The sequence below is a fragment of the Myxocyprinus asiaticus genome, chromosome 23 (assembly GCF_019703515.2).
Source record: "Myxocyprinus asiaticus isolate MX2 ecotype Aquarium Trade chromosome 23, UBuf_Myxa_2, whole genome shotgun sequence".
Classification (NCBI taxonomy): Eukaryota; Metazoa; Chordata; class Actinopteri; order Cypriniformes; family Catostomidae; genus Myxocyprinus; species Myxocyprinus asiaticus.
In genome coordinates, this window is record NC_059366.1 from 18,925,661 (window position 1) to 18,949,598 (window position 23,938).

General features: G+C 39.2%; 1 protein-coding gene across 4 annotated transcripts; it reads right to left on the reverse strand.

Moving 5' to 3' along the window:
* Nucleotides 1-14,092: 14,092 nt before the first annotated feature.
* Nucleotides 14,093-22,878, reverse strand: zbtb18 (zinc finger and BTB domain containing 18). Of its 4 annotated transcripts, none has more exons than XM_051650991.1 (2): nucleotides 22,510-22,878; nucleotides 14,093-18,644 (listed from the first exon to the last, which is right to left on the reverse strand). In XM_051650991.1, exon 2 carries the CDS (start codon nucleotides 18,628-18,630, stop codon nucleotides 17,017-17,019), a length of 1,614 nt encoding a protein of 537 aa, XP_051506951.1. In that variant the 5' UTR covers nucleotides 18,631-18,644; nucleotides 22,510-22,878; the 3' UTR covers nucleotides 14,093-17,016. The 4 variants fall into 4 exon arrangements, with proteins under 4 accessions (XP_051506951.1, XP_051506950.1, XP_051506948.1 ...); XM_051650990.1 differs by lacking the exon at nucleotides 22,510-22,878 and adding an exon at nucleotides 20,686-21,067; XM_051650988.1 differs by lacking the exon at nucleotides 22,510-22,878 and adding an exon at nucleotides 20,488-20,677.
* Between the last annotated feature and the right edge of the window lie 1,060 nt (nucleotides 22,879-23,938).

Below are 23,938 nucleotides of genomic sequence, written 5' to 3' on the forward strand. Positions count from 1 at the left end.
TTTTTATGGTCGTTTTGGGGTAGTAAAGTTTAACGTCATAAACTGATAAGCTGATAAATGTTTAACGTCATAACAAACAACACTATAACATACATACACTGGACAGAAAGCGTGGCAGAGGAATCGGCACATCCGATAACATCACCGGATTGAACGTCATCATGGCAAAAAATTGGCTATAACTTTACATAGAAGAGGTTAGTAAGTGATATTATGTCACAAAAATCATGTTTACATGCATATTGTTTATGTCTTGTGGCAATACTTTTGAAAAAGTGAGTATTTTAATGTATAAAAATTGGCCCCCATTCACTTCCATTGTAAGTACCTCACTGTAACCCAGATTAGTGTCTTTTTTTGTTTGTTTTTAAAGAAAAGGCAATTAATTTGTGTGGTAATCAACATCATGTCACAAATACTGTCGATTGAGCTTAACTTGTATTGAACCTGGATTATTCCTTTAAGATTTGAATTTTATTGATGTTGATATGATATTGGTGTCCAGCTTTGATAAGCATTAATAATAATTGAGAGATAATTTAGATGTTTCTTTTTATTTTTTATTGAATTGTTCTTTATCATTATTATGTTTGCTTTATTGTTGTTGTGAATATTGTAAAATCTTTGGCATTGAAAAATTGAAATTACAGGAGAATAATGTGTTAATTAAGTGCATTATACTGAAATTTCCAAATATTTTTATATGTTCCCATATATATATATATATATATATATATATATATATATATATATATATATATATATATATATATACACACACATACTGGTGGCCAAAAGTTTGGAATAATGTACAGATTTTGCTCTTATGGAAAGAAATTGGTATTTTTAATGACAGCTTTGTAGATCCTTGGCATTCTAGCTGTCAGTTTGTCCAGATACTCAGGTGACATTTCACCCCACGCTTCCTGTAGTGCTTACCATAGATGTGGCTGTCTTGTTGGGCACTTCTCACGCACCTTACAGTCTAGCTGATCCCACAAAAGCTCAATGGGGTTAAGATCAATAACACTCTTTTCCAATTATCTGTTGTCCAATGTCTGTGTTTCTTTCCCCACTCTAAACTTTTCTTTTTGTTTTTCTGTTTCAAAAGTGGCTTTTTCTTTGCAATTTTTCCCATAAGGCCTGCACCCCTGAGTCTTCTCTTTACTCTAGTACATGAAACTGGTGTTGAGCGGGTAGAATTCAATGAAGCTGTCAGCTAAGGATATATGAGGCATCTATTTCTCAAACTAGAGACTCTGATGTACTTATCCACTTGTTTAGTTGTACATCTGGCCTTCCACATCTCTTTCTGTCCTTGTTAGAGCCAGTTGTTCTTTGTGTACACCATTGTATGAAATCTTCTGTTTTTTGGCAATTTCAAGCATTATATAGCCTTCATTCCTCAAAACAATGATTGATTGACGAGTTTCTAGAGAAAGCTGTTTCTTTTTTGCCATTTTTGACCTAATATTGATCTTAAGACATGCCAGTCTATTGCATACTGTGGCAACTCAAAAACAAACACAAAGACAATGTTAAGCTTCATTTAACAAACATATAGCTTTTAACTGCGTTTGATATAATGGCAAGTGATTTTCTAGTACCAAATTAGCAATTTAGCATGATTTCTCATGGATAAGGTGTTGGAGTGATGGCTCCTGGAAATGGGGCCTGTCTAGATTTGATCAAAAATGATCAAATTAATGTTTTTTTTTAAATATATTTATATAAACTTTTATATGAGGGAAAAAATATTTTGTTTCATTCATAATAGCAACAATACATACTAACTGGCATTATGTGTGTAATCTTTCATACATGAAGACAGATGAGAGAGAATTCGGTTCAAGACTACTAATATGGGGATAACAAATTGCCTCACAAGAAAAATGCTTTATATACAAACTATAATGTTTTGAACATTAAAAATATATATTTTTCCTTGATAAATTCAAGGATACTGATGTTTGCTTCAAAATGTTTGAACTTTCCTTCAAAACCCTCAGATCCACTAAATGTTTAATTCAAGAATTTAAATATAATTACAGTTCTTTCTCTTGTCACAGCTGACTCATTACACAACACAGCTCTGAACTTTTCACTAAACACTCCACACAGACACAGTCACACAACAAAGGGCTCCATTCTGGCCTAATGGTCTGGTGAGTGTGTGAAGAAAGGGTCAGGGGTGGGCCAGATCTGTGTGTGTGTGTGTCTGTGCGTTAGTGGGTTTGACACACTCATTAGAGCAGATGTGCTGCTGCAGTGGCGGCTGCCACTTCCTCCTCCTGGCTTGTGAACATGGGCAGCTGTTGAGCAAAGGGCCAACGTCTGCCTGATCCCTGACCTCAGCTCCACCCCAGCCCCCAGCTCCAACAGGGGTAGGGCCAGGGGTCTGCCAGATTGGGGTTGGTTGAATTTAAGAAGGGGGTGTTTATGAGTTTAGAATACTGGCTGTTGCATTTTGGGGGGAAACTTGTGGAGTTTGTGTTTGTATGTGGGGCATAAGGGGTGGGGCAATGGTTATGTGGAGGGACATTATGGACACAACACATGGCACAAAAAAAAAAAAAAAAATAACCTTAGTCTGTGAGGGGTATTGGAAGTGTTTCGGAAGAGGAGTACATTGAATTTGATCTTTTTGTATATTATAAGCCATATAAGGCATAATTCAGTGCAGAAACACAATACAACGACTTTAATAATAAAAATAAAATCGTAGGTTGATTTGCCCAAAAAGTGTAAATAATGTGGCTCTGTGGTGCTATCAAAACATTTCTGTTTATGTCAGCATCCCGACTAGCCAGACAAAGCAACATTGGCTCAACCAATGGCATACGTTTGGTGCAGGATTATTTGTTTGTTGACCAGTGGTAGACAGGGAGAGTGTTTGAACACAATAATGTTTTTTGCAATTCCTTTTGGTGACATGAGTGTCACAGAAATTGCAAACTTTACCTAAAATTGTATCCCTTGTTGAAACCAAAGTAACTGTAACTAAATATTTCTTGGCAGATGACCCACACACATGCACAATGGTGATCATTGCTGGACGACAGAATACTCTGAAGCTGTATGGAAGGCCACACATGCAACACTTACTCATCACTGCATGTCCCTCTATAAGTTTGTTGTCCACCCTGTGGTTCCACAGAAGTGGGAGACTTGGGCGAGCTCTGTCTGGACATTTGCTTCTCCATGTCTCCAGAGCGGACAGGTGTTGGCGTCAGCAGCGTCCGCACTCGTTTCTGCAGCTGCTGTGCTCGTCCACACACATATGCACTCTCATACACACCTCCCCCAAGTGACAGATGTAGCCACACCACCTAACTAGCTTTATGGAGCCAGAGCTGTTTTGACTTTAAATATTTGCCCAGGAGGGATTGCCCTGTTTGGGCAAGGCTTGTAGAGCAGCATGGCTGGGTGTAATAGGACGATAAGAACATGGACTGGCCGACAAAATGGCAAGACCTGCACAAACATATAAACCTGCCAGCAGAACTGGAAGTCTGGACAAGTGTGAAGCTCTTGTGAAGTCTCAGTCTAAGTTCACATGTTCGGCCATATAGTCAAGTCAACCTTTATTTATAGAGCACATTTAAAAACAACAGAAGTTGACCCAAAGTGCTTTACAGATAAAACAAATAAATAAATAATGACATATGTGAGGAATAGCTTATATCACTAAAACATTACTTTTTGACATCAAAGGTTGTGCATCCAATCAAACTCTGTAATAGTTTGGCTAACGTCACTTTGTAGAAGCTAGCCAAATTAGGCGCAGACATTGAAATGTTGCGTGACATGCCCTCATCTTCGAAACCCAGGAACAAAACTATACAAGGAAATACGACCCAGACTGCATTAAATATGGGTAACAGGTTTGGTATTATGTTGGGTCACCACTTGTTGTCCAATATAAAATCTGTGTCATAAAACAAAATCAGTTGACAACCACTGCTTTGGAACATCTACAATTTTCATGTAGCATCTCAAAACTGTTTCTTGTCACCTTTAATAATTTGCTGGTGTAAATGTAATGGTTGATGGTGTAAATCAAAAGATATCTTAAGCGTTTTCTCCTCCCTTTTAAAAGTTGATAAGCCTATTTACATAATTTGCTATCCTAAATATATGATTATATGCCGTTTTATTATTTGCATTATTTTTCCATCCTGTCCATGACCCTATCAGAACAGACCTGTGACCGTCTTTGAGATAGACTGTTCTAAAGAATACTGTTATTTATTTGATTTATGTGTCATTCGAAAAATCTGTTTGTAGGTCATTGGCAAATACGGTTGTCAGAGATCTTTTAAAAATCTTGTTTAAAACGTGTCAAGTTTGTAGAAATGTAATTTTTGTGTATATGTTGGTTTCATACATTTGAAAAACTCATTGCATTTTCTACAAAGAAAAAAAAAAGATTTAATGACTTTAGAAATGTCAATTAAAAACTTTCCTTGCAAAAGTGTGTACACAACTTTATACAATTTCCAAGCATATTTTTAAAGGTAAAATATTATGTTATGAATGTGAAGAAGTTTTCTTAAAGGAATATTCCAGGTTTAAAAAAAGTTAAGCTCAGTCGTTAGCATTTGTGGCATAATGTTGATTACCACAAAAAATAATTTTTACTTGCCCCTTTCTTTAAAAAAGGTGAAAATCTGGGTTTCAGTGAGACACTTACAGTGGAAGTGAATGGCGGCCAATTTTTTTACATTAAAATACTCACTGTTTTAAAAGTATATCCACAAGACATAAACAATATGTATGTAAACATGATTTTAGTGTGATAAAATTGCTTTCTAACCTTTTCTGTGTAAAGTTGCCATGACGATGTAACGTCAAAAAACCCTAAAACTACTGTAAAATGTTTTTTTGTTTTTTTTTTGGCCTTTTGTAGGATTTTTTAATTACAGAGTTAGTGGAGAGGGGACAGGAAATGACAGGGGAGAAGAGTGGGAATGGGTTCAGGAAAGGACCTCACGAGCTAGGACTGATACTCGGGTCACCCGCAATGCATCAGCACCACATGTCAGGAGGGCAGCCCGCTTGGCTACGGCTCTGATGATTTTTGCTTTTTTAAATAAAAGGAGGGACTAGTCTACATTAATTTATTGTGGTAATCAACATTATGCCACAAATGCTGTTAAATGAGCTTAACTTGTATTGAACCTTCGTATTGCATTATTCATTTAACATTACTTCATGGGTCCCGAACACATGGTGCCTTTTCATAAAAATGTCAAAATATCTGATAATTATAAAAATGAAATGACCTTGACACTCATGAGGGTCCTCTGAGTTTTATGGTTTTGTTGTCACATGACACCACCTGACTTTGATTTGGTGGACAAAAGTTTTTCATATTTTATTAATATTTAAAACAAAATAGTTTTACTGCTTATTTGTGTTAGAAATAATAATACATTATTATTCCAAACTTCTTATACCAACATTTCTTTTTTCAAGAATTTCAGCCTTTAATGAGACTTAATTTTGTTTACTGTCTCCGGACAGTTGCACCACTTAGACATTATTTACACTAAGAGAAAATATAAATACTCTCCAGAATGACTTGGAACTCAGAAATTGTATGCATGTTTATCCCAGCAGAGGTGTATTCAAGTAATTGTTTTGTGTGGATTGCATTTTTAAAGTATTTTTAAAATCACTTACATAATAGATCATTGACTCTTGTAACGGAAATGTAAGAAATTTCAAAGCTACCCCAAAAAAAGGAAAGGTAATCCAACTGGATTCAAAGCCTAAGAAGAAGCATTGAAAAAGGCACTTTGTTTAACCATCTGGGCCAGTACACTCCCTTCCCGAAGCCACATTAAAGAACAGGTACTGTAGTTGTGAGAGCCGGCCAATAGGAGTGCAACCTGCAGTACTTTCACTTGTCCAAAGAGAGAGGGAGGCAGAGAGGAAACAGAAAAGGAAAAACTTTCCTAGCACAGTGAATTCATCTTGCAACAGCTTCTAAGGACTGCCAAATAGATGCCAGTACAATTGCTTGTCTTTTTTCTCCCTCTTCCCCTGCAATCTATGTATGGCGCCCATATGGCTGCAGCTGAAGGGAGTGATTGTTAGTATTGTTTACTTTGTCAGTGATCCTGGGCGATGCGGGAGCACTAATGATAATGCAGTGTGCAGATGTGTGTTGGGCGCAGACACTTACCAGCGGCTCATTGAAGAGAGCGACTCTTCACTAATTCACTGTCTGCGGCCTGCTTTATCTGTGGCTGGGACAGTGAGTTATGTCATACACACCCAGCAGATCATTTGAGAGGAATCGGAAGATGTATTTAATGTTCACATAATGTACACATACAGTTGTAAATGCTATTCTACATATTTCCGCCAAGAATCTATGGGTGAAAAAAACAACTAGAATGAAGAAATGCAATACAACAGACATGAAGCAGAGGAAATCAACATTTTCAGCCTTTATAGCTGAAGTGTGTAATTTTTCACATGTGAAAATACTTTCTCCTATCCCAACTTAATATGCAGAGACAACTAAAAGCTGTTTGTAGGTTGTTTCCCCCTTAAGGTGTAAACATGGTGGCTCTGAGGCACAGCAACCGGCTAAAGCAATGGCATGAGTTTTAAGCTGGTGCCATCTTGTTTCTAAACTGCCATTATTTTTGCAATTACATTTTGTTATACTAGTGGTACAGAAATGATGTACACCTCAACTTGAACAAACTTAAATATTGAGGTCATGTGACTGTTGTTGGAAAACAAGTGTATGAATTATTCCTGTGGTGTTTCTTGGAAATAACTGTAAAGTAATTTAACTGTTTAGTCAGCCAGTAATCCGATACGCAGAAGCCAATCAGTTCGAACTTATTTGTAGGAATCAAACCATTCGTGGAGCTATTAGCCCTCATCACAAAATCCCCATAGTCTGCAAACACAGTAGCACTTTTTGCAAAAAAATACCAGCAAAATAAACTGAAATAGTCAAGAGGCCTTTTGGAGGACACATCAATGTTAAAAAGTACCAGTATCACATCCGTCCTCCTTCAGGATTTCTTTTCAGTTCCCTGCCAAGGTTGCTGTGCGGTGGTGGATAATGCAGCATTGTGAGAGGGAATGTGGCACATTGGCTGTGCCAGGTCCCACAAACTGAGCCCACGTTCTCTCTCCCTAACCCAGTTCAGGATGTGTGGATTAATCCTGCGAGTCGCCCTCGGGCCACTCTGAGTTGCTGCAGGTTGGTGGAGGCGACAGATGGGGCCTACGCTGCCGGACCTCGCAGCAAATGGAGAGGTTAGTATCTCAGGCTGAGATGACAACACTCAACTTTGTACAAAAAGTAGCTTCTGACAGAAAATGGTTCAAAGGTTAATAGACTTAAGAAAAACTAGGGCTGAATAGAGGGTGTTTTTGATTTCTTGGAGGTAGTTTTTGGGGGTGTAACAGTATAAGGACGGGCAAGGAGGAGGCGGGAACCGGCTGAACAGTCAACATAAACTTTAATGATATAAATGAACTTAAAACAGCATAAAACATGAGGACACAGACACACATGCAGCGCGGGCACGTGCGTCTCTCTCTCTCTCCCGAACTGGCGTCTCTGGCTCCCCTTTATCTCGCTCTCCCGCTGATCAGCTGATTCAGCGCCGGCCATGCACCCTCACGGCCCGGCCACGCCCTCCTCCTCGTCACAGGGGGTAAGTCTTTTTTGTCATAGTTCCTTTTAATTAACAATTGTTTTATAAATAAATATTTAAAGCAATAGGTCCCCCAAAATGAAAATTTTCTGATCATTTACTCACCCTCATGCCATCCCGGATGTGTATGACTTTCTTCTGCTGAATACACATGATTTTCAGAAGAATATCTCAGCTCTATAGGTCCATACAATGCAAGTGAGTAGTGACCAAAGCTTTGAAGCTCCAAAAAGCACATAAAGGCAGCAAAATCGATTGGGTCAGACATGGATTTAACCACTGAAGTTTTATGGATTACTTTAATGCTGCCTTTATGCGCTTTTTGGAGCTTCAAAGTTTTGTTCACCATTCATTTGCATTGTGAGGACCTACAGAGCTGTAAAATTATTCCAAAATCTTAATTTGTGCTCTGCAGAAGAAAGAAAGTCATACACATCTGGGGTGGCATGAGGATGAGTAAATGATCAGATAACATTTCCTTTAAGGAGCTATTTCTACCTGATCTAACCCTTAAAATTAGTTTTGTTAGTGTATAATGTATTCAAGTTGATTCAGTCTTGTTAAATAATATTTTTGACTCAAATCAAACCAGTTAATTTATATGATACAACAATAAGCACATTTTGAGATTAACATCTTTTTTTAATTTTTTTTATAATCCTTTGAAATAACCAGAGGTTTGTAAATAAGCTAAATGTATTATATTTACTATAGTTTTTCTTTGGCCATGTTTATTCATCATATTGTAAGGATGTTTCAATGAGTGCATGTAAGTTCTGTGCTGGCATGACCATATCTGAGAAGAGGTGAGTGTGCTATTCTGCTGTTCTTTGTGTGGAGTTCCAGCCACATGTGTAAAGAGTGTGTGAGCCCTGCTGAGTCACACATTTGTTAAAGACAGGTGTGGGGTACACTTAGAGATGGCTATTGCAGGCACTGTGTCACAGAACACCAAGGACAAGGCTTTATTACTATCCATTCAACACACACACCGCTGAAAGTGTCATCTTTGAGGTACCACAGATCGTGCGTGTCAAGCTCAGGAGAGCAGCGTTGACCATGTGTAAAGCATGACCCATTCCATACTCTTTTGGAAAGTGAGCTCACCTCTGCTGACATCTCACATTACCCTTTCAAACTGCAAATTCATTCTGCTCATCAGTGCCACATTAACTTTCTTTATTAAGTGCCTATATTTGCCCCCTGGAATTGATAATCAGGGTCATTATTACCTATATGAAGCATGTCAAACACTACAACTGAATCAATTGAAAAAACAAAATCTGAACAATTATGGCTGTTAATGTTAAAACTGAATTAACATCAAATACAAAATTAGATACACAAGTTATAGTATCATAACACAATAAACGCTCAGCTAGAACACATTTTAAATATTTGTCCAGCAGTGTTGGGTGGTAATGAACTACATGTAATCTGGATTACATAATCAAATTACAAAAACGTAATACTTCAAAGGAGATTACATTCCGTTGAGAAAAAGCAAATGCTGTTTGACTTCATATTTATATTTTATTTATTTTTGGGGGGATTTCTCCCCAACTTGGAATTCCCAATGCGCTATAGGTCCTCATGGTGGCATAGTAACTCAAATCTCAGTTGCCTCTGCGTCTGAGACAGTCAATCCGCACATCTTATCACGTGGCTTGTTGAGCACGTTACCGTGGAGACCTAGCGCGTGTGGAGGCTTCACGCTATTCTCTGCAGCATCCACGCACAACTCACCACGCGCCCCACTGAAAGCAAACCACATTATAGCGACCACGAGGAGGTTAACCCAACGTGACTCTACCCACCCTAGCAACCGGCCAATTGGTTGCTTAGGAAGCCTGACTGCAGTCACTCAGCATGCCCTAGATTCGAACTTGCGACTCCAGGTGTGGTAGTCAACGTCTTTACTTGCTGAGCTACCCAGGCCCCCTGTGACTTTGTATTTATTAATGTTACATGAAGAGAGAATTCAACACAATTTTAGTTGTGTCATTTGTAATCAGTACCAGATTATATTTCAGTAGTACCCAACACTGTTCTCCGGTCCCTATGTTAGATTTTATTGTATATCTCTCAACTGTATACTGTCATGGTCGATTTAAACATAACCGCTGTTTCAAGATTTTAGAGGGGTGTTTTCTTCACATTTAGTATTTTTGTTTATTATTGATTTAAACTTTATTTCTAAAACACACACACAAACACACACAAAAACACTTTATATTGTTTACACATTCAACAACACCTGCCTCTGTGGCAGCAAATAAAGATATTTGACAGCTACAGGTCACTGCAATAAACCCATAACTACATAAGCCTAGATTAGAATATTATGAAATATATAAAATATTAGAAATCATATTGAAAACAGAAGAATTTAATACAGGATTTTTTTTTTTTTCTTTTTTTTTTTTGCCCTTAAATTTAAACATCAGGGGCATTTTCGAAGAACGCACTGTTCACTGACCTGTTAGTTAAACTTGTTAACTCTTCTGAATTGGGTAACTATGATCTTATTATTTAACAAGATATGACCACCTCTGTTATTGTAGGCTCATTTACAGATGCATATATGCAGTGCCTGTTTGACCTCATAAGGTCACAGTGATGCACCCAGGAAAAGTGCTCGCTGCTGACTAAATCCTGCCAAAACCCCCCTATCAACATCCCACGCCCTGCTGCCCACTTATCTACAGTGGGCAGAAGTGATACCAACAGCTGGTTCAGAGAAAAAGGGACAGCCGACCAAACGTGCTACATCAAGGGTTTGCCATGTTTCCAATTTGATGTGCTGAATGTCTGTAAGACTGGGAAATGTTTAGAGCAGTCTCAATCATTTTATTAACCATGGTATAAGTGCAGAATGGAATCCTAACTCCAGTCCAATCTGAAAACATTTATTTTCAATAAAGTATTTGATTGAAGTCTTGAATTATACTGGCTAATATAAGTAATGGATAATGTACAGTTAGCCAGTCATTATCCTTGTCTGAAGGGGGTTATTTTGTGATAATGACCAACAGAGTGTACATTATGCCACTTATTACACTGTTACTTACCAAATAAATGAAGTTGAAATTATTTTGTAATGCAAGAAAAAAAGAAACTGCAGAGTGATATGAAAGGCATGAAAATAGCATAGCTACAATGCTGGAAATTAGTTGCCTGCAACAGTGGTCAGTTATACAGTAAGTGGATATTATACACAAATATTTGACAGCAGAATGCAGCAATTAACGAATCAGAACCAATTATTCCAGTATTCCAGTATAATAATAGATATTAACAGAACAATGATATAATTAGAGTTCATGTATGTTTTTATTTTTATTCATATAAGATTAGCTTAGAATATATTGTAGCTTTTTCAAAAATCATCACTATACATACTGTATATTACACACACACACACACACAATGTTCTTCTGTAAGAAATATAGTGACGTGAAGGAGGTGCTGTTAATACTTTCAGGAAACTGCTACAATTTCTTTACCACATTTCAATACTATTAAAATTTGATTTCTGTCACTGTATGAAACTGAAAATATTCACACATAAATGTATATGCAAGACTCTACACTTACAGTAATTGCTAATATACATGCTTCATGGGGTGTCATCTGAATTAACTGGTTTGATTCAAGTCAAAAATGTTGTTTAACATCACTGAAGCAACCTAAATACATTAGGTTACACCAACAAAACAAATTTTAAGAGTTACATAAAATTGAAATATCCCCTTAAAGTAACAATTGCGGGTTACCACTTTTTACAGTGTAAGATTGTTTACAATTGAACCTTATTTGTGCATCATTTAACTGATCGGTCTCTGTTATCATCCAATAGATGATAGCCTCCCACAACTCAATCCAGACGAACCCCTACCCCACACCAACTCCCCCCACATTTCATTATGGAAGAAATCACACAAAAGAAATGTTGTGTTTTAATCTCTATTCAAGAGAGCTCCACAGACCCCCAGAGTGTGCTTATGTGCTGGCTGGAGTGGAGAACATTGGTCTGCACCTCTCACATTCTTACAACAGTACCGCAACCTAAACACTCAAACATCACAAACATATAACATTTAAATTGGAGTTGCGTCTTCTTTTGTTGGGGGAAGCAGGGTGCATGGCGCACCCCTCCCTATATCAAAAATATTCCCCCATACAGACCCCTGTCCCCCTCCCTGACAGGCTGCAGGACCACTGCATTGTCTAAAGGGCCAAGACAGGCAGCTTGTTGCTTGCCTTCTGTCTGTGAGCGCAGGGCTCTTGACAATGGCTGCCTTTTAAACCAAGCAGACAACTGAAAGAAAGACGACATCCTCCCTCCTGCCTGCTTTTCTCACCTTTTATCTGCTCAGCCCTTGTACATTTTTTTCTTTTTTTCCCTTTCTCTTTTATGTAGGACTTAATTTTCCTTTCATTCCTTCAAATTCTTTACATCTTTACTGCTGGTCTGGCTTTGAATTTTCAGCACTTTTGGCACACACTTTCTTCTATAAAATCAATAAGTTTAAAGTGAATTTTCTCTTAGGAAGTCATATTTTATAAATATACTGTTTAAATACTGTTTAAGTGTAAGACTGCTATATTATGAGTAGCCTATACGATATAAAAATGCTTTTTGTGGTAACATTTAAATAACCTTGTTTAATTCAAGCACCACACCGAATCAACCTAAATACATTAGGTTACTGTTACACCGACAACACTAATTTTTAAGGGATAAATATCTCCTTAAGGTAATAATTGCAGGTTACCACTTTTTACAGTGTATCCAACAATGTAATGCTAAATTATTATGTTTACCCTTGTTCATATTTATTAATTAATATGATGACGTAATGACATTTTGAATTTAATTGAGATGGCTTTCCTATCTGGTTTCACGAAGTAAGTTTTTAAAAAAAAGAAAAAAAGTTAATTGTGGCTAACTTTAACGTATGGCAGGGACACAGTTTGTATGATGGTCTGGATCAATTTGAGTTCATTTGGGTTAATCTTTCTAAAGGGTTATTTTACCCATCAACCTTTACTCACCCTCATGACATACCAAACCTGTAAGACTTACCACAGTGGAACACAAGAGGATATATTTTGAAGAATGTTGACGCTGATTTTCCCCAAACAGATTTAGAACATTATGAAGGTGATTTTTAACAGAACTATCCCTTTAATAATGTTCACTCTACAAAAACAAATGTATGGAACATGCGTCTGCTGCATGTCCTCTTCGAAAGCCACTACATTGTATTTTGTGCTGGTCACAGAATATGGCGAGGCACACCATAGCTATTTGCGTGGGCAGAATCGGTCATACCTCAGTACAATGGCTACCCTTTTGATGCCATGTGCGCTGCTCTCCCCAAGTAGCCTGGCATGCAACTCTCACTAACTTCTGTTGTGGAGCTACATATAGAAGGCCATACTGGTAATACATACATAATGTGGAGCCCACTACCCTTCAGCACAGCCAAATGTTTCCACAGCTGCCCCTTTTGTCTCTGCTCCTTGAGTAAACAAAGGACAGACACAAATTAATGACCTAAATTCATAATAAAAAAGAAAGAAAAGCATTATGCCCCAACAAAACCTAAACTGTACTGTCTTGAGTTGCCAGATGTTATTAACATTACATGCGAATGTAAACCAATCAAATTTAAGCTCTCATGAAATTTGTAAAATGACCACTGAAAGAGATCTACAAGTGCACAACATTATCCGGAAATAATCATACTCAATAAAACAATAAGACACTCATCTATTCAGACAACCATATAATAGCAATGCACACCCACCGGAAAGGGGTTCTTCAAATCAAAAAGCATTAAAAAACTAAATGTAATCTTGCACCAATAGGCACAAGACCATCTGTGACTATGGCCTGTTGAGTAACGCTCACTGACTTAAAAGTGGTCAGCCTTTAATGCATCTGTAGGACAGGTTTTTCGAACAGCGAGACATTAGATAAAGCTGATTTGTTTGCTAGAAAATGTACTTGAGGAGCTTTGGACGCAGGTTGTGTGTATGCAGGAAAGGAGGGAGGCAGGGGGAGGGGCTGGCCTTTGACAAGCTGCTGCACAATTTCCCAGGTCCAACCCACGCCTTTGCTGGAGCACCAGCCAAACATTAAAGAAGCATATACACAAGCCATGTAAGATTGCGTACACACACACACACATGCTCACACACACTCATCCGGACAGTATACTCAATCCACAGACCTCACGCACTGGAAAACATGTTCCCACCCACGCAAACATCTACAGTAAATAAGATTATTTAACTGGAAGATAATACAAACAGTCTCTACAATCTGTAAATCTACACATCTTTGGCAATTTTGACAGACGTTTTGACAGAAAAATGGCACGGCTCAGAGATGAAGGTTCTTATAATTTATTGCAGTTTGCACACAATTTAAAAATTTCACCAACAGCACACCAAAAAGTACAAAACTAAACAGCCTCATAATTTACTTCCCTTGAGAAAATGAAACATACTATGATTGTCAAAGCTAAATGTCTAAATCCATAAAAAGAACAATGTCAACATAGCAAAAAATCTCAAGAGGGAAGCAATTACATGTGAAGACAAATCTTCTTTTCAGACAGCGATTGTCCTTGAATTCAACAGATATTTTTTTCTTCAATTCTATTCTCTCCCATTCCCAACTCATTATCCACTATGTTTGAATTTGACAGAGTTGTTCTTCACACTGGGGTTCCCAGGTTTCAAGTAAACTAAAGGGGCATCTAATTTATGGATATGCTTCATAGGCCATTTCACAGCTTCATTTCCATTGACCAAAAGTCAAAGAAAAACATCCAGTTGTCCAGCGTTTCCAGTTTTCACCCTCTGAGTAGAAGTAAGCTGATAACAGTAGTTTAAGGCGGTCAAGTACAATAGTAGAAGCCAACATACAACATAAAGAAAAAGCATAGAAAACAAATCAACCCCAAAGTAGATATTCTTTTCTGTCAGAGTGCAAAAGGTAAAAGTACCACCGTGCAAAATGCCATGAGGAGAGTGCACTTTTTGCTTCCCTTTGGCCTGTGTAGGCCAGTGTGCATCACACTTCTATGCTCCACAAAACAAGTGTGGAGCACGCAGTCCTCTCTTACTAAAGTAGTTCAAGCCTTCCAGCACTTTTTGAGTGACTGATCTATAACTACAGTGCTAGTCCATATATTTATCCTTTTTTCTTGTCTTTTTATTTCTAAATTTGACAATGACAGCTTTTTTGTGAAAAAAAAGAAGAAATTTCACATTCTTAAAAAAAGAAACATTATTATAATTTTGCAAGTTAAATGATTTCAAAGAAAAAAATTTTTTTAAACATTTTTCAAAATCACTAATTTTACATTAACGATAATCATTAAACTCTTTAACAATCACAAATTTTGAAAAAAAAAAATATATAAAAAAAAATTCAAATGCAACAATGTTAATTCAGTAATTCAATTATGCATGTAATTCGGCTTAAAAACTTCATAAAGGCCTCTTTTGCACATTATTCTAATTTCATTAAGCTTCAAAGGTGCCACCGGCCTTGCCAAACACATTCTACTCTGAAAGAAAAAATAAACACCTATGCATTGAACACAAACACACGCACACAAACCACTCGGTGTCTAGCTTTATGCTGTTTAAAGATCCTTCAGCTTTCTCTATATAGATGTGCACTGGAGGACACCCATAAAGAAGAGCTGCACTATCAGCCACGCAAATGTGTCTTCATGGCATTCGAATCTGAAGCAAGTGCCAATTAAACAGATAAATAAATAAATTACAAACAGAGCCGACATGATTCAAATGACAACAGCCAGTAAATTCTGAGACATACAGCAGTTGAAGACCTAGCACTGGGAACAGCAGTGCATGAGATGACATAGCAGGGGCCACGCTAGCTTTCTAAACAATAATCATAGCCATTCAGCCTCTGCTGACACCTGGCCCCTCGTTCACCCCTGTATCCTACAGCGAGCATAAACTGATTCACTTTGTGTGTCTAGATACTGCAGCCTAAAGTCAGTGCATTTCCACAATCTTCACAGCCCAGAATAATAACATCTTACCAGAACCCCAAATTCATTCTCTAATGATCAGGAGTAAAATCAAATCTACCAAGGAATCAAATTAAGTAATTAATTAATTAATTAAAAAGTACACTCTCTGATGAGAAACAACAACGAAAAAGAGTAAGTTAAATAAAATTCATGCAATTTCTACAGCGGTAATATTAAAGGTATTTTTTTTAAACAGACAGGTGCCCTGACTGTAATGAATCAGTCAATAACAGTGTACAGCAATACAGCAAGTCAAATCTTTTTCAATATACAGGTCAGACATCATGCAACAACAGATTCCGTTTTAAAAACGAAAAAAATCTTAAAACACTACAGAAATCTCTAGAAATGCAGCCAATGTAAAAACCAACCTCAGTAGCAAACAAGTGATGTGGATAGACAGCAAATAAAAAATCCAAAACTGACAAAAATTATATTGAGAAATGATAGAAAAATGCAGTTAAACTGATATGAAAAAGGAGGCTGTACATTGCACGAGTGCCTTTTTGTCTTCCATCAGTCAAGTTTCCTATAACAAGTGAAAAAGAGCTTAGGTAATGCGAGCTTAGAGCTTCTGGTGCAGACTTCCGTGTGGGAATTAAAGGACTGACCTGCTCACACACTGTGTGTGTATGTTGTGTGTGCAAAAGCATGAATACACATGCATGCCCAACCACAGTCACACATCAGGTATGATTTTGCAATTATAGTAGTGCACTATTTATACACACACATACTCAAACATGAGCTTAATGTGTACAGGTAAATATATAACCATAGTACCCGTTTAGTGTGTCCTTAAGTTTTTAACTCCTCTGTCTATTACCTGAAATCTTCATATGCTTTTCATGGCAGAAGTTCCTTAAAAATTTAGGAGTGTATAGAAATGTACTGTAAATTAAATACAGTTAAAAATCCCAATGCTTTTTTCTGTCAAATATGGTAACTGAGACCAGCACCCATGTTTTATAAAAATCTAACAAGAAAAGAAAATACCCTAAAGACCCTAAAGTAACCAGAAAATATTTTAAAAGAAAATCAGTAGTAATATTTTCATGTGCTAGTAAAGTGCAATTCGACAAGATTTGCAATGTACAGTACATACAAGAAAAATGACTGATTCAGACCCTTCTGCCCTCATTCTGCCCCGATCTTACCTCTCTGCCCCCCAAAATGCCACTAAAATTTCTCTTATTAATTTAACAAGCAGTTCAAACAGTCTGCCATTATATGAGCTTTCATTTCCAGAGTTCTTGAGAACTATCTTCCAGCGCCCAGTCTCTGACAGTGGGCAAATTGAGTGTCTCGCTCTTCACTGAGAGCGAGTTGACCAGTTCACAGTGGAACTTGCGGATGTGTCTGTACAGGTCCCCTGACTGCGTGAAGCGCCGCTCGCACCACTTACAGGCGTGCGGCTTCTCACGCGTGTGCACAACGGCGTGTCGGCTCAAGTTGTGCGAGTACTGGAAGCTCTTGCCGCAAGTGGTGCATGTGTAGGGCTTCTCGCCTGAGTGTGTCCGCTCGTGGCGCTTCAACGTGTACATGCAGGAGAAGGTTTTGCCGCAGATGGAGCAGGTGGGAACGTTGACGTCGCTGGCCGGCTTGACCCTTACGCCTTCCTGCTCACGAAAATGTGTGCTAAGGTGGATCTGTAGGATGTGGGGGCTGGGGAAGACCTTGTTGCATAAAGGGCACATAAAGATCTGAGTATGTGGGGCCCCCAACATGCTGGAGACGTAAGGCAAGAGGGAATTCTCAACCCCCGCAACCTCCTGCGCTCGCTCGCTGTCGCCTCCTAGGCCGTCCGTGTCATCGTCGCCTTCTTTGTCCTCCCGCTCGAGCTCGCTGGCTAGCGAGGCCTCGCGCAAGGCTGAGAGGTGAGCTTCCAGACCCAGTCTGCGTTGTGCTATGAGACTGATGTGAGTTCCGTTGGTGCTAGGTGGCTCCTTCATACCGCTGTGCTCCATCTCATAGTCTCCACTCACAAGTTCATCATCCTCTGAGCCCGTGTCTTTCTCCACCTTCACCTGGACCAGGGAGCTCTGCAGACTATCTGGGTTCACTGAGCTGCAGAAGTAAGGGTTACCAGCCATGGTCTCCCCAGGACCACCGGTCAGGCCAGACTTCACAGAGAGGTCCAGCACACAATCTGCGTCGGCGGAGATTCTCCGAGATGCCGTGGAGCGGCGGGACAGGGAGCCGGTGGAGCTGCTGGGGCTGCCAGTAGGGGATTTGCCAGTGTCAGGACCATGTGGCTCTGCCTCCCTGGGGCTAGTGGTGGGAGATGCTGTCCGGTCTGAGGGCAGACGCATCCACATGCTACCCGGCTCCTGAGGGCTGTCCCGCTTGTTCTCCATGTCCTCGTCGTCGCTCTGCAGCAGGTCGGCAGTGGCCGGTCGACCCGTGCTTCCACCCTCAGAGAAGCTCTCCACCTTATCCGAGCAGCTGGAAGCATCCTCCTCTCGCTTGGTGCTGTCCGCCTCAGTCGTGGCTTTCTGCTTGAGCTTTTTCTTGCACACCTTGACGATGTCGTACATGTGGAGGTAGCTTGCAGCGGCCAGCACATCCTCCACTGGAAGAGATTTAAACTGGAGCTTTCCTTCGTACATGAACTCAAGCAGGAGAGCGAAGGCTGGGGCCGTGACAATGTCGCTGTTCAGATGAACAATGTCTCTTTTGTCTAGCTGGTCCTTGTAAAAGAGATGGAAGTACATGCTGCATGAAGCCAGCACTGCACGATGGGCTCGGAACTGGGCATCACCAACCAGCACAGTGGAGTCACAAAGGAATCCCTGATGCCTCTGCTCGCTCAGACACTGTAGTAAATGTCTGCTGTGGTCTGGAAACTCCATGTTGTCTTCATAACCTGCAAAAGACCGCAGATGTTGGTGAGGCTCGGTAGAACAACAATTGTTTTGTCTGCAGCTCCGTGTGGAACTTTTCCCTTTCCCACCCGCTCCGTCCCTCTCTCTCTCTTTCGCTCCATGCACACAGACATACTCTCACACTCCAATTCTCTCTCCCTCCCTCCCTCCCTCCCTCCACCCCTGTGGGAACACTGGAAAAATGTTCACCACAGTCCTAACATGAAAGGATTACAAAAAAGCACATTCAAAGAGTCTAACATCACAATATATATTACATTTAATTATCTTTTCCTCCCCTGGCCACTTTAATTTGTTAAGTTTACTAAACCTTTTTAAAACCATGAAAGCTGGACAACTAACACATTTTAATAAAAAATATCATTAGCGAAAATTAAATGCACAAAAGGGAATCAGCCGTGTGTATGCCGTTGGAATGATTTGGAGTCTAATCAGATTGTGTGATGTAAGAAGCTGAAGTTCCGATTCCACAGATGCCGGTGCGAGAGTTTCTTTCCGGTTTTTCCTCTCTGTGCTCCTGGAGCAGTTATTTATAATAACCCACTTTGGCCAGGATGCCAAGTATAGGTAACAGGCTTACAGATACACAAACAGCTCACCATTATGGGTACAAAGCATAAGTATACTAAGCACCATGATCTTTCAGGTTACGACAACTGAGGTAGAACATCAGTGTGATGTGCGTAATCGCCCAATTTACTAATGAATGACAAACTTGTAACCTAAAAATGTTACCAACATTTTTTTTAAATCATATTACAACAAACTAACTAAAACTTTAAAATAGACTAAAAGAAAAAAATGATGCAAATATATATATATATATATATATATATATATATATATATATATAAATCACACCTGTTACCCGCCGAGATTGTTCTCGTCTAAAAAAATGCACAGGCATCATGTTCAACAAGCGGACTAAAATGAAATCATATTGGTCCACATTTAAATCTGATTGGAACACCAAGCCAAACTCCCTGCTCCCCCCAGAACAGCCTTCAGACCCTCATTAATGAGGGGCTTATAGGAGGAGAGGTAATAACAAACCTCTCGGCAACCCTCTCCTTCCCCTTTTCCCCCTCCCCAAATCTTGAAGAAATGGAACATCCTCCCCAAAGAGGCAGTCCACCGCAGATTAACAATACAATCACTTTAAGTGCCCCGTAGTCCACATCAATCCTAATCCTTAAGATGGCTAAAAATAAAGATTGCAGGACAGCTCACAAGGTAGCAGCGATCAAATTAGGAGACTGGGAGAACAGAGAGGGACGTAGAAGGAGGCTTATGAACATCTGATCCAGCTGACTGAGACCATATGGCAGCTGCTGCCCAGATAAAGAGATTAAGACTAGGAGGAGTGCGATTACAGCTGTCTAGCCAATTCAGGCAGCTCAAATCTGCAAGTTCTAAATTAGTCCTTACAAACAGAAAAAAAGGAAAGATTTGAAAAAAAAAAAAAAGCCAGAAGAAGGTACACTCTAATAATTTATAAACTGATTTTGAAAAACATAAATTTTAAATGTTGCAAAATAATTTGGTTAAACATATTTATTTATATTTGGTCGCTTTAAAAGATTACGGATTTTGTGGATGGCAAATCTCTTTTGTGGCGCAAATCTGCCCCAGTCGTTATTTAACAGAACACAGATTATCAGCATAGACAAAAAAACTCGAAATTATTTTTTTAATAAATAGTTAACTAAACTTCACAAACAAATTACTTAACTACCAAAACTAGTGTGCAGTCACAACAAAGCAACAATTTGCCATTGACTGCAAAGACAAACCAGTAAACAAACAGAATAATGAAAAGCTTGCCTGGAAACCTCTTCATGGCAACAAAAAAGTGTCACTTGTCCCCAGCCTGGTTACGCTACACCAGCACAAAATCCTTCACTTCCCATTTCACACAGCACACCCTCTGCTGATGGCAAACGTGCAGAAAGACTTAACGAAAGCCCAGAGAGCTCCCTATTCAAAACGCATCCCTGTTGCCCGGACCCCCCGGTACAGTACCTGCAGTACGCATCAACTTGATTAAGTCCACTGTTGTGGTAGCGCCGGGCGTAACTCCTTTTGCAAAATCGATGAAAGGGTAGAGGGAGGTGGAGAAGAAGTAGAGAGCGAGAGAGGTAGAAAATCAAACTGTGAGGGACAGATGCAAAGTGGAGGAGATGTTGGAGGGGAATGCGATGCCTCCTCCTGCACACAGATCTGCACACACACTAACTCCCAGTCTGTGCGTTAGAAGAAAAGACTGGGGGATGGCAGCCTGTCAGCTGCTCTGACATCATGTTCAGATGGAAATGCTACCTCCAGCTGTGCTCCTTTTAGTGCCATATGCTACTCCTCTACACTCTTGCCACCAGCATCTCCTTTATACAACTTTGTTTCTATTTCTCTCCCTTTAAAAACGTTGTGAGGTGATTCTGTGGAAAACTAGCCAATTCCCACTTTACTTGTAATCTCTCAGCAAAGAAGAACTTGGAAACGGGTCTGTCTGAAAGCCGACACTTTTTTTCTAACCTAGTTTCCTGCACAGAGAATTTAAATACCCTCAAGTCCCCCCCCCCCCCCCCCCTTTCCTTCTTCCAGTAACCATAAACAAAGGCCAGCACAGCACATTTGCAACTGACAGATCCACGCAGCTGATATTGTTTTCGACTTCTTTATGGTTCACTGGCCGCGCCATTACCGTCATTCATTTTACTAACCCTTTGGACAACTGACAGAGGGGGAAAAAGAAATAAGGAACAATGGGAGCAATCATACAGGCCTTATAAGTATGCTTCAAACAAAAGGCACTGTATTCCGTATTAGGCCAACTTTGACTTACAAACCACTTTTATTGTTAGAAGCATTCCACTACTTGTATCCGTTTTCATTTTCAGAAACTTTTTCGTATGAGCTTTTTTTCCCTTGCAGTTTCCTGTTTACGTTCAGACTCAAAACAAAACAAAGATACGCAATTTATGTGTAATACACACTAATGATGTCACATTCATTCATTTGAACACAGTCTACTCTTTAAAACTCATCGATATACATATATACTTTTACATTTTAGATATTTAACTAACAAGTAGGAGAATCGTCAAAAGAATGAATAGTTTACTATCTGTCAGGTATTGAGGAAGCGCAAACAAACATGTAAATTCGTGCACTCGCGCAGGGACTTTTAACAACTATTAAGAGTTTCAGCTATTCCAAAAACTAGAATTTTCTCCCTTAACAAATAATATTACATACTGTATTTTATTTCACGACGCCATCGGTCAAAACGAAAAGATCAAAAACGGAACCCACACTTGCACGTCGCTTCATATTATAATGGCATGTCAAAGTAAACTTGTTTTGAACTTCTCTTGAAAGACTTATTTGAATAGTGCCGAGCTAGCCCTTGACTTATTACCTTGAAATCATCATACTACTATTAAAATAATAATAATAAATAAATAAATAAAAAAATAGTTAAAGAGAATAAACTCCAGTTGTCCACCTCTTCTAAGTAGAAATGATATTAGCAGGCTACTCCTACACAAACACAAACACAGCACTGCCGACGGTCTTTCTCTGGATTCTGGCCCCGTACATTCAGGAAAAGCTAGCTTGTGTGGCTAACAAATAAAAAGTAACCATTCAACCAGCGGTGTGACATTTCTGCAGCAGGCCCCGATGATGCCACGGCCAGTAACGCGACATGCTCTCGAGCAACTCATTCTGCGCGTGCAGACAAACAGTCGCTTGAAAAAGATCAATACTTTCCCCACAACAATCCACCCCGTGCCTCTAACCCCCCTTTCATCAGCTTAAAGAGGACCTCGTATCAAAAGCACTTACAGACAACAAGGTCCACCGTCTTCCTGCTTCCTCCGTCTAATCCTCTCGGCGAGAAAAATAACTCGATTGACTTTCAACAGCTTTCCATAACAGCCTACAGTGGCAGGAAAGACGGAGCAGGCGAGCGGAGAGACGAGAGCTGCGGCAGCCAGATGTTTCCGAGCTGTTGCTACTCAACTCTCCTGTGAAGAGGAAGCGCTTGACTGGCAGCGCGAAAGCCAATGGAAGAAGCCAAAAGAAACGCGAAGGCAAATTGGAAGCTGCCGCTGAGGAGGGAAGAGGGAGGGATGTCTCTTTCTCGGCGTAGGTTGACACCAGGCAACAGTGAGAAAGCAGAAAAAAAGGCCGAGCGAACTGCTCTAGCAGACTGGCGCAGAGCGCTGCGCGAGGGAGATTGCGCAATGTTACGTGGGTACTGTAGTCACGGGTCGAGCAGCGGTGAAGAACAGGTGCACTGCAACTTCGGCCACACTGGAAGTTTAGTGTTAGTGGACAAGAATATTGCCATTTTAAAGTATTGTCCGTGGATGAAGAATAGAGACATGTGCTTAACAAATGATTTGAGTGTCTAATGTGTGCGCTTAAATTATGTATAGCCTAAAATTAAATTAAAAGAGACATCGCAAAGTTATAACATTGCAGTTATGAACAGAAAATGAAATACTTGTGCTTCTGTGAACAACCAATAACAACAACAACAACATAATAATGATAATAAATGTATAATAAGCAATTGTTTTATTATTGGTAATAATAATATTCATATTGTATTATTTATTCTTAATTTATCATCATTATTATTGTTTATTATCATTGATTATTGATTATTATTATAAAATTATGACACAAATTGTCTACTGAATTGCTATTGGCTACCAGGCGAGATCGTTAATAAATTCATTCACTTTCCATCCATGGGCAAACTGTATTACTATACATAGACTGAAGCTAAATGGATAGTTCACCCAAAAACAAAAATGATCTCATCATTTACTCACTTTCAAGTCATCACAGGTGTGTATGACTTTTTTCTGCTGAACACAAATGAAGATTTTTAGAAGAATATCTCAGCTCTGTAGGTCCATATATAATGCAAGTTAACTGGGTCCAAAAATTTGAAGCTCCAAAAAGCAAATAAAGGCAACATAAATGTAATCCATACGACTCCAGTGGTTAAATCTACAGCATAGTATCTACAGGAGCGATATGATATGTGTGGGTGAGAAACAGATCAACATTTAAGTAAACTTTTTTCTATAAATTATCCTCCCTGCCAAATAGGTTGCGATATACATGAAGAATACGAATCGCTAAAAGCAAAAGAACAAGAAATCTTAGGAGAGAAGAGCACTTAAGAGGACTGTTTGAAAGTGTAGATTTATAGTTAAAAAAGGACTTAAATATTGATCTTTTTCTCACCCACATCAAT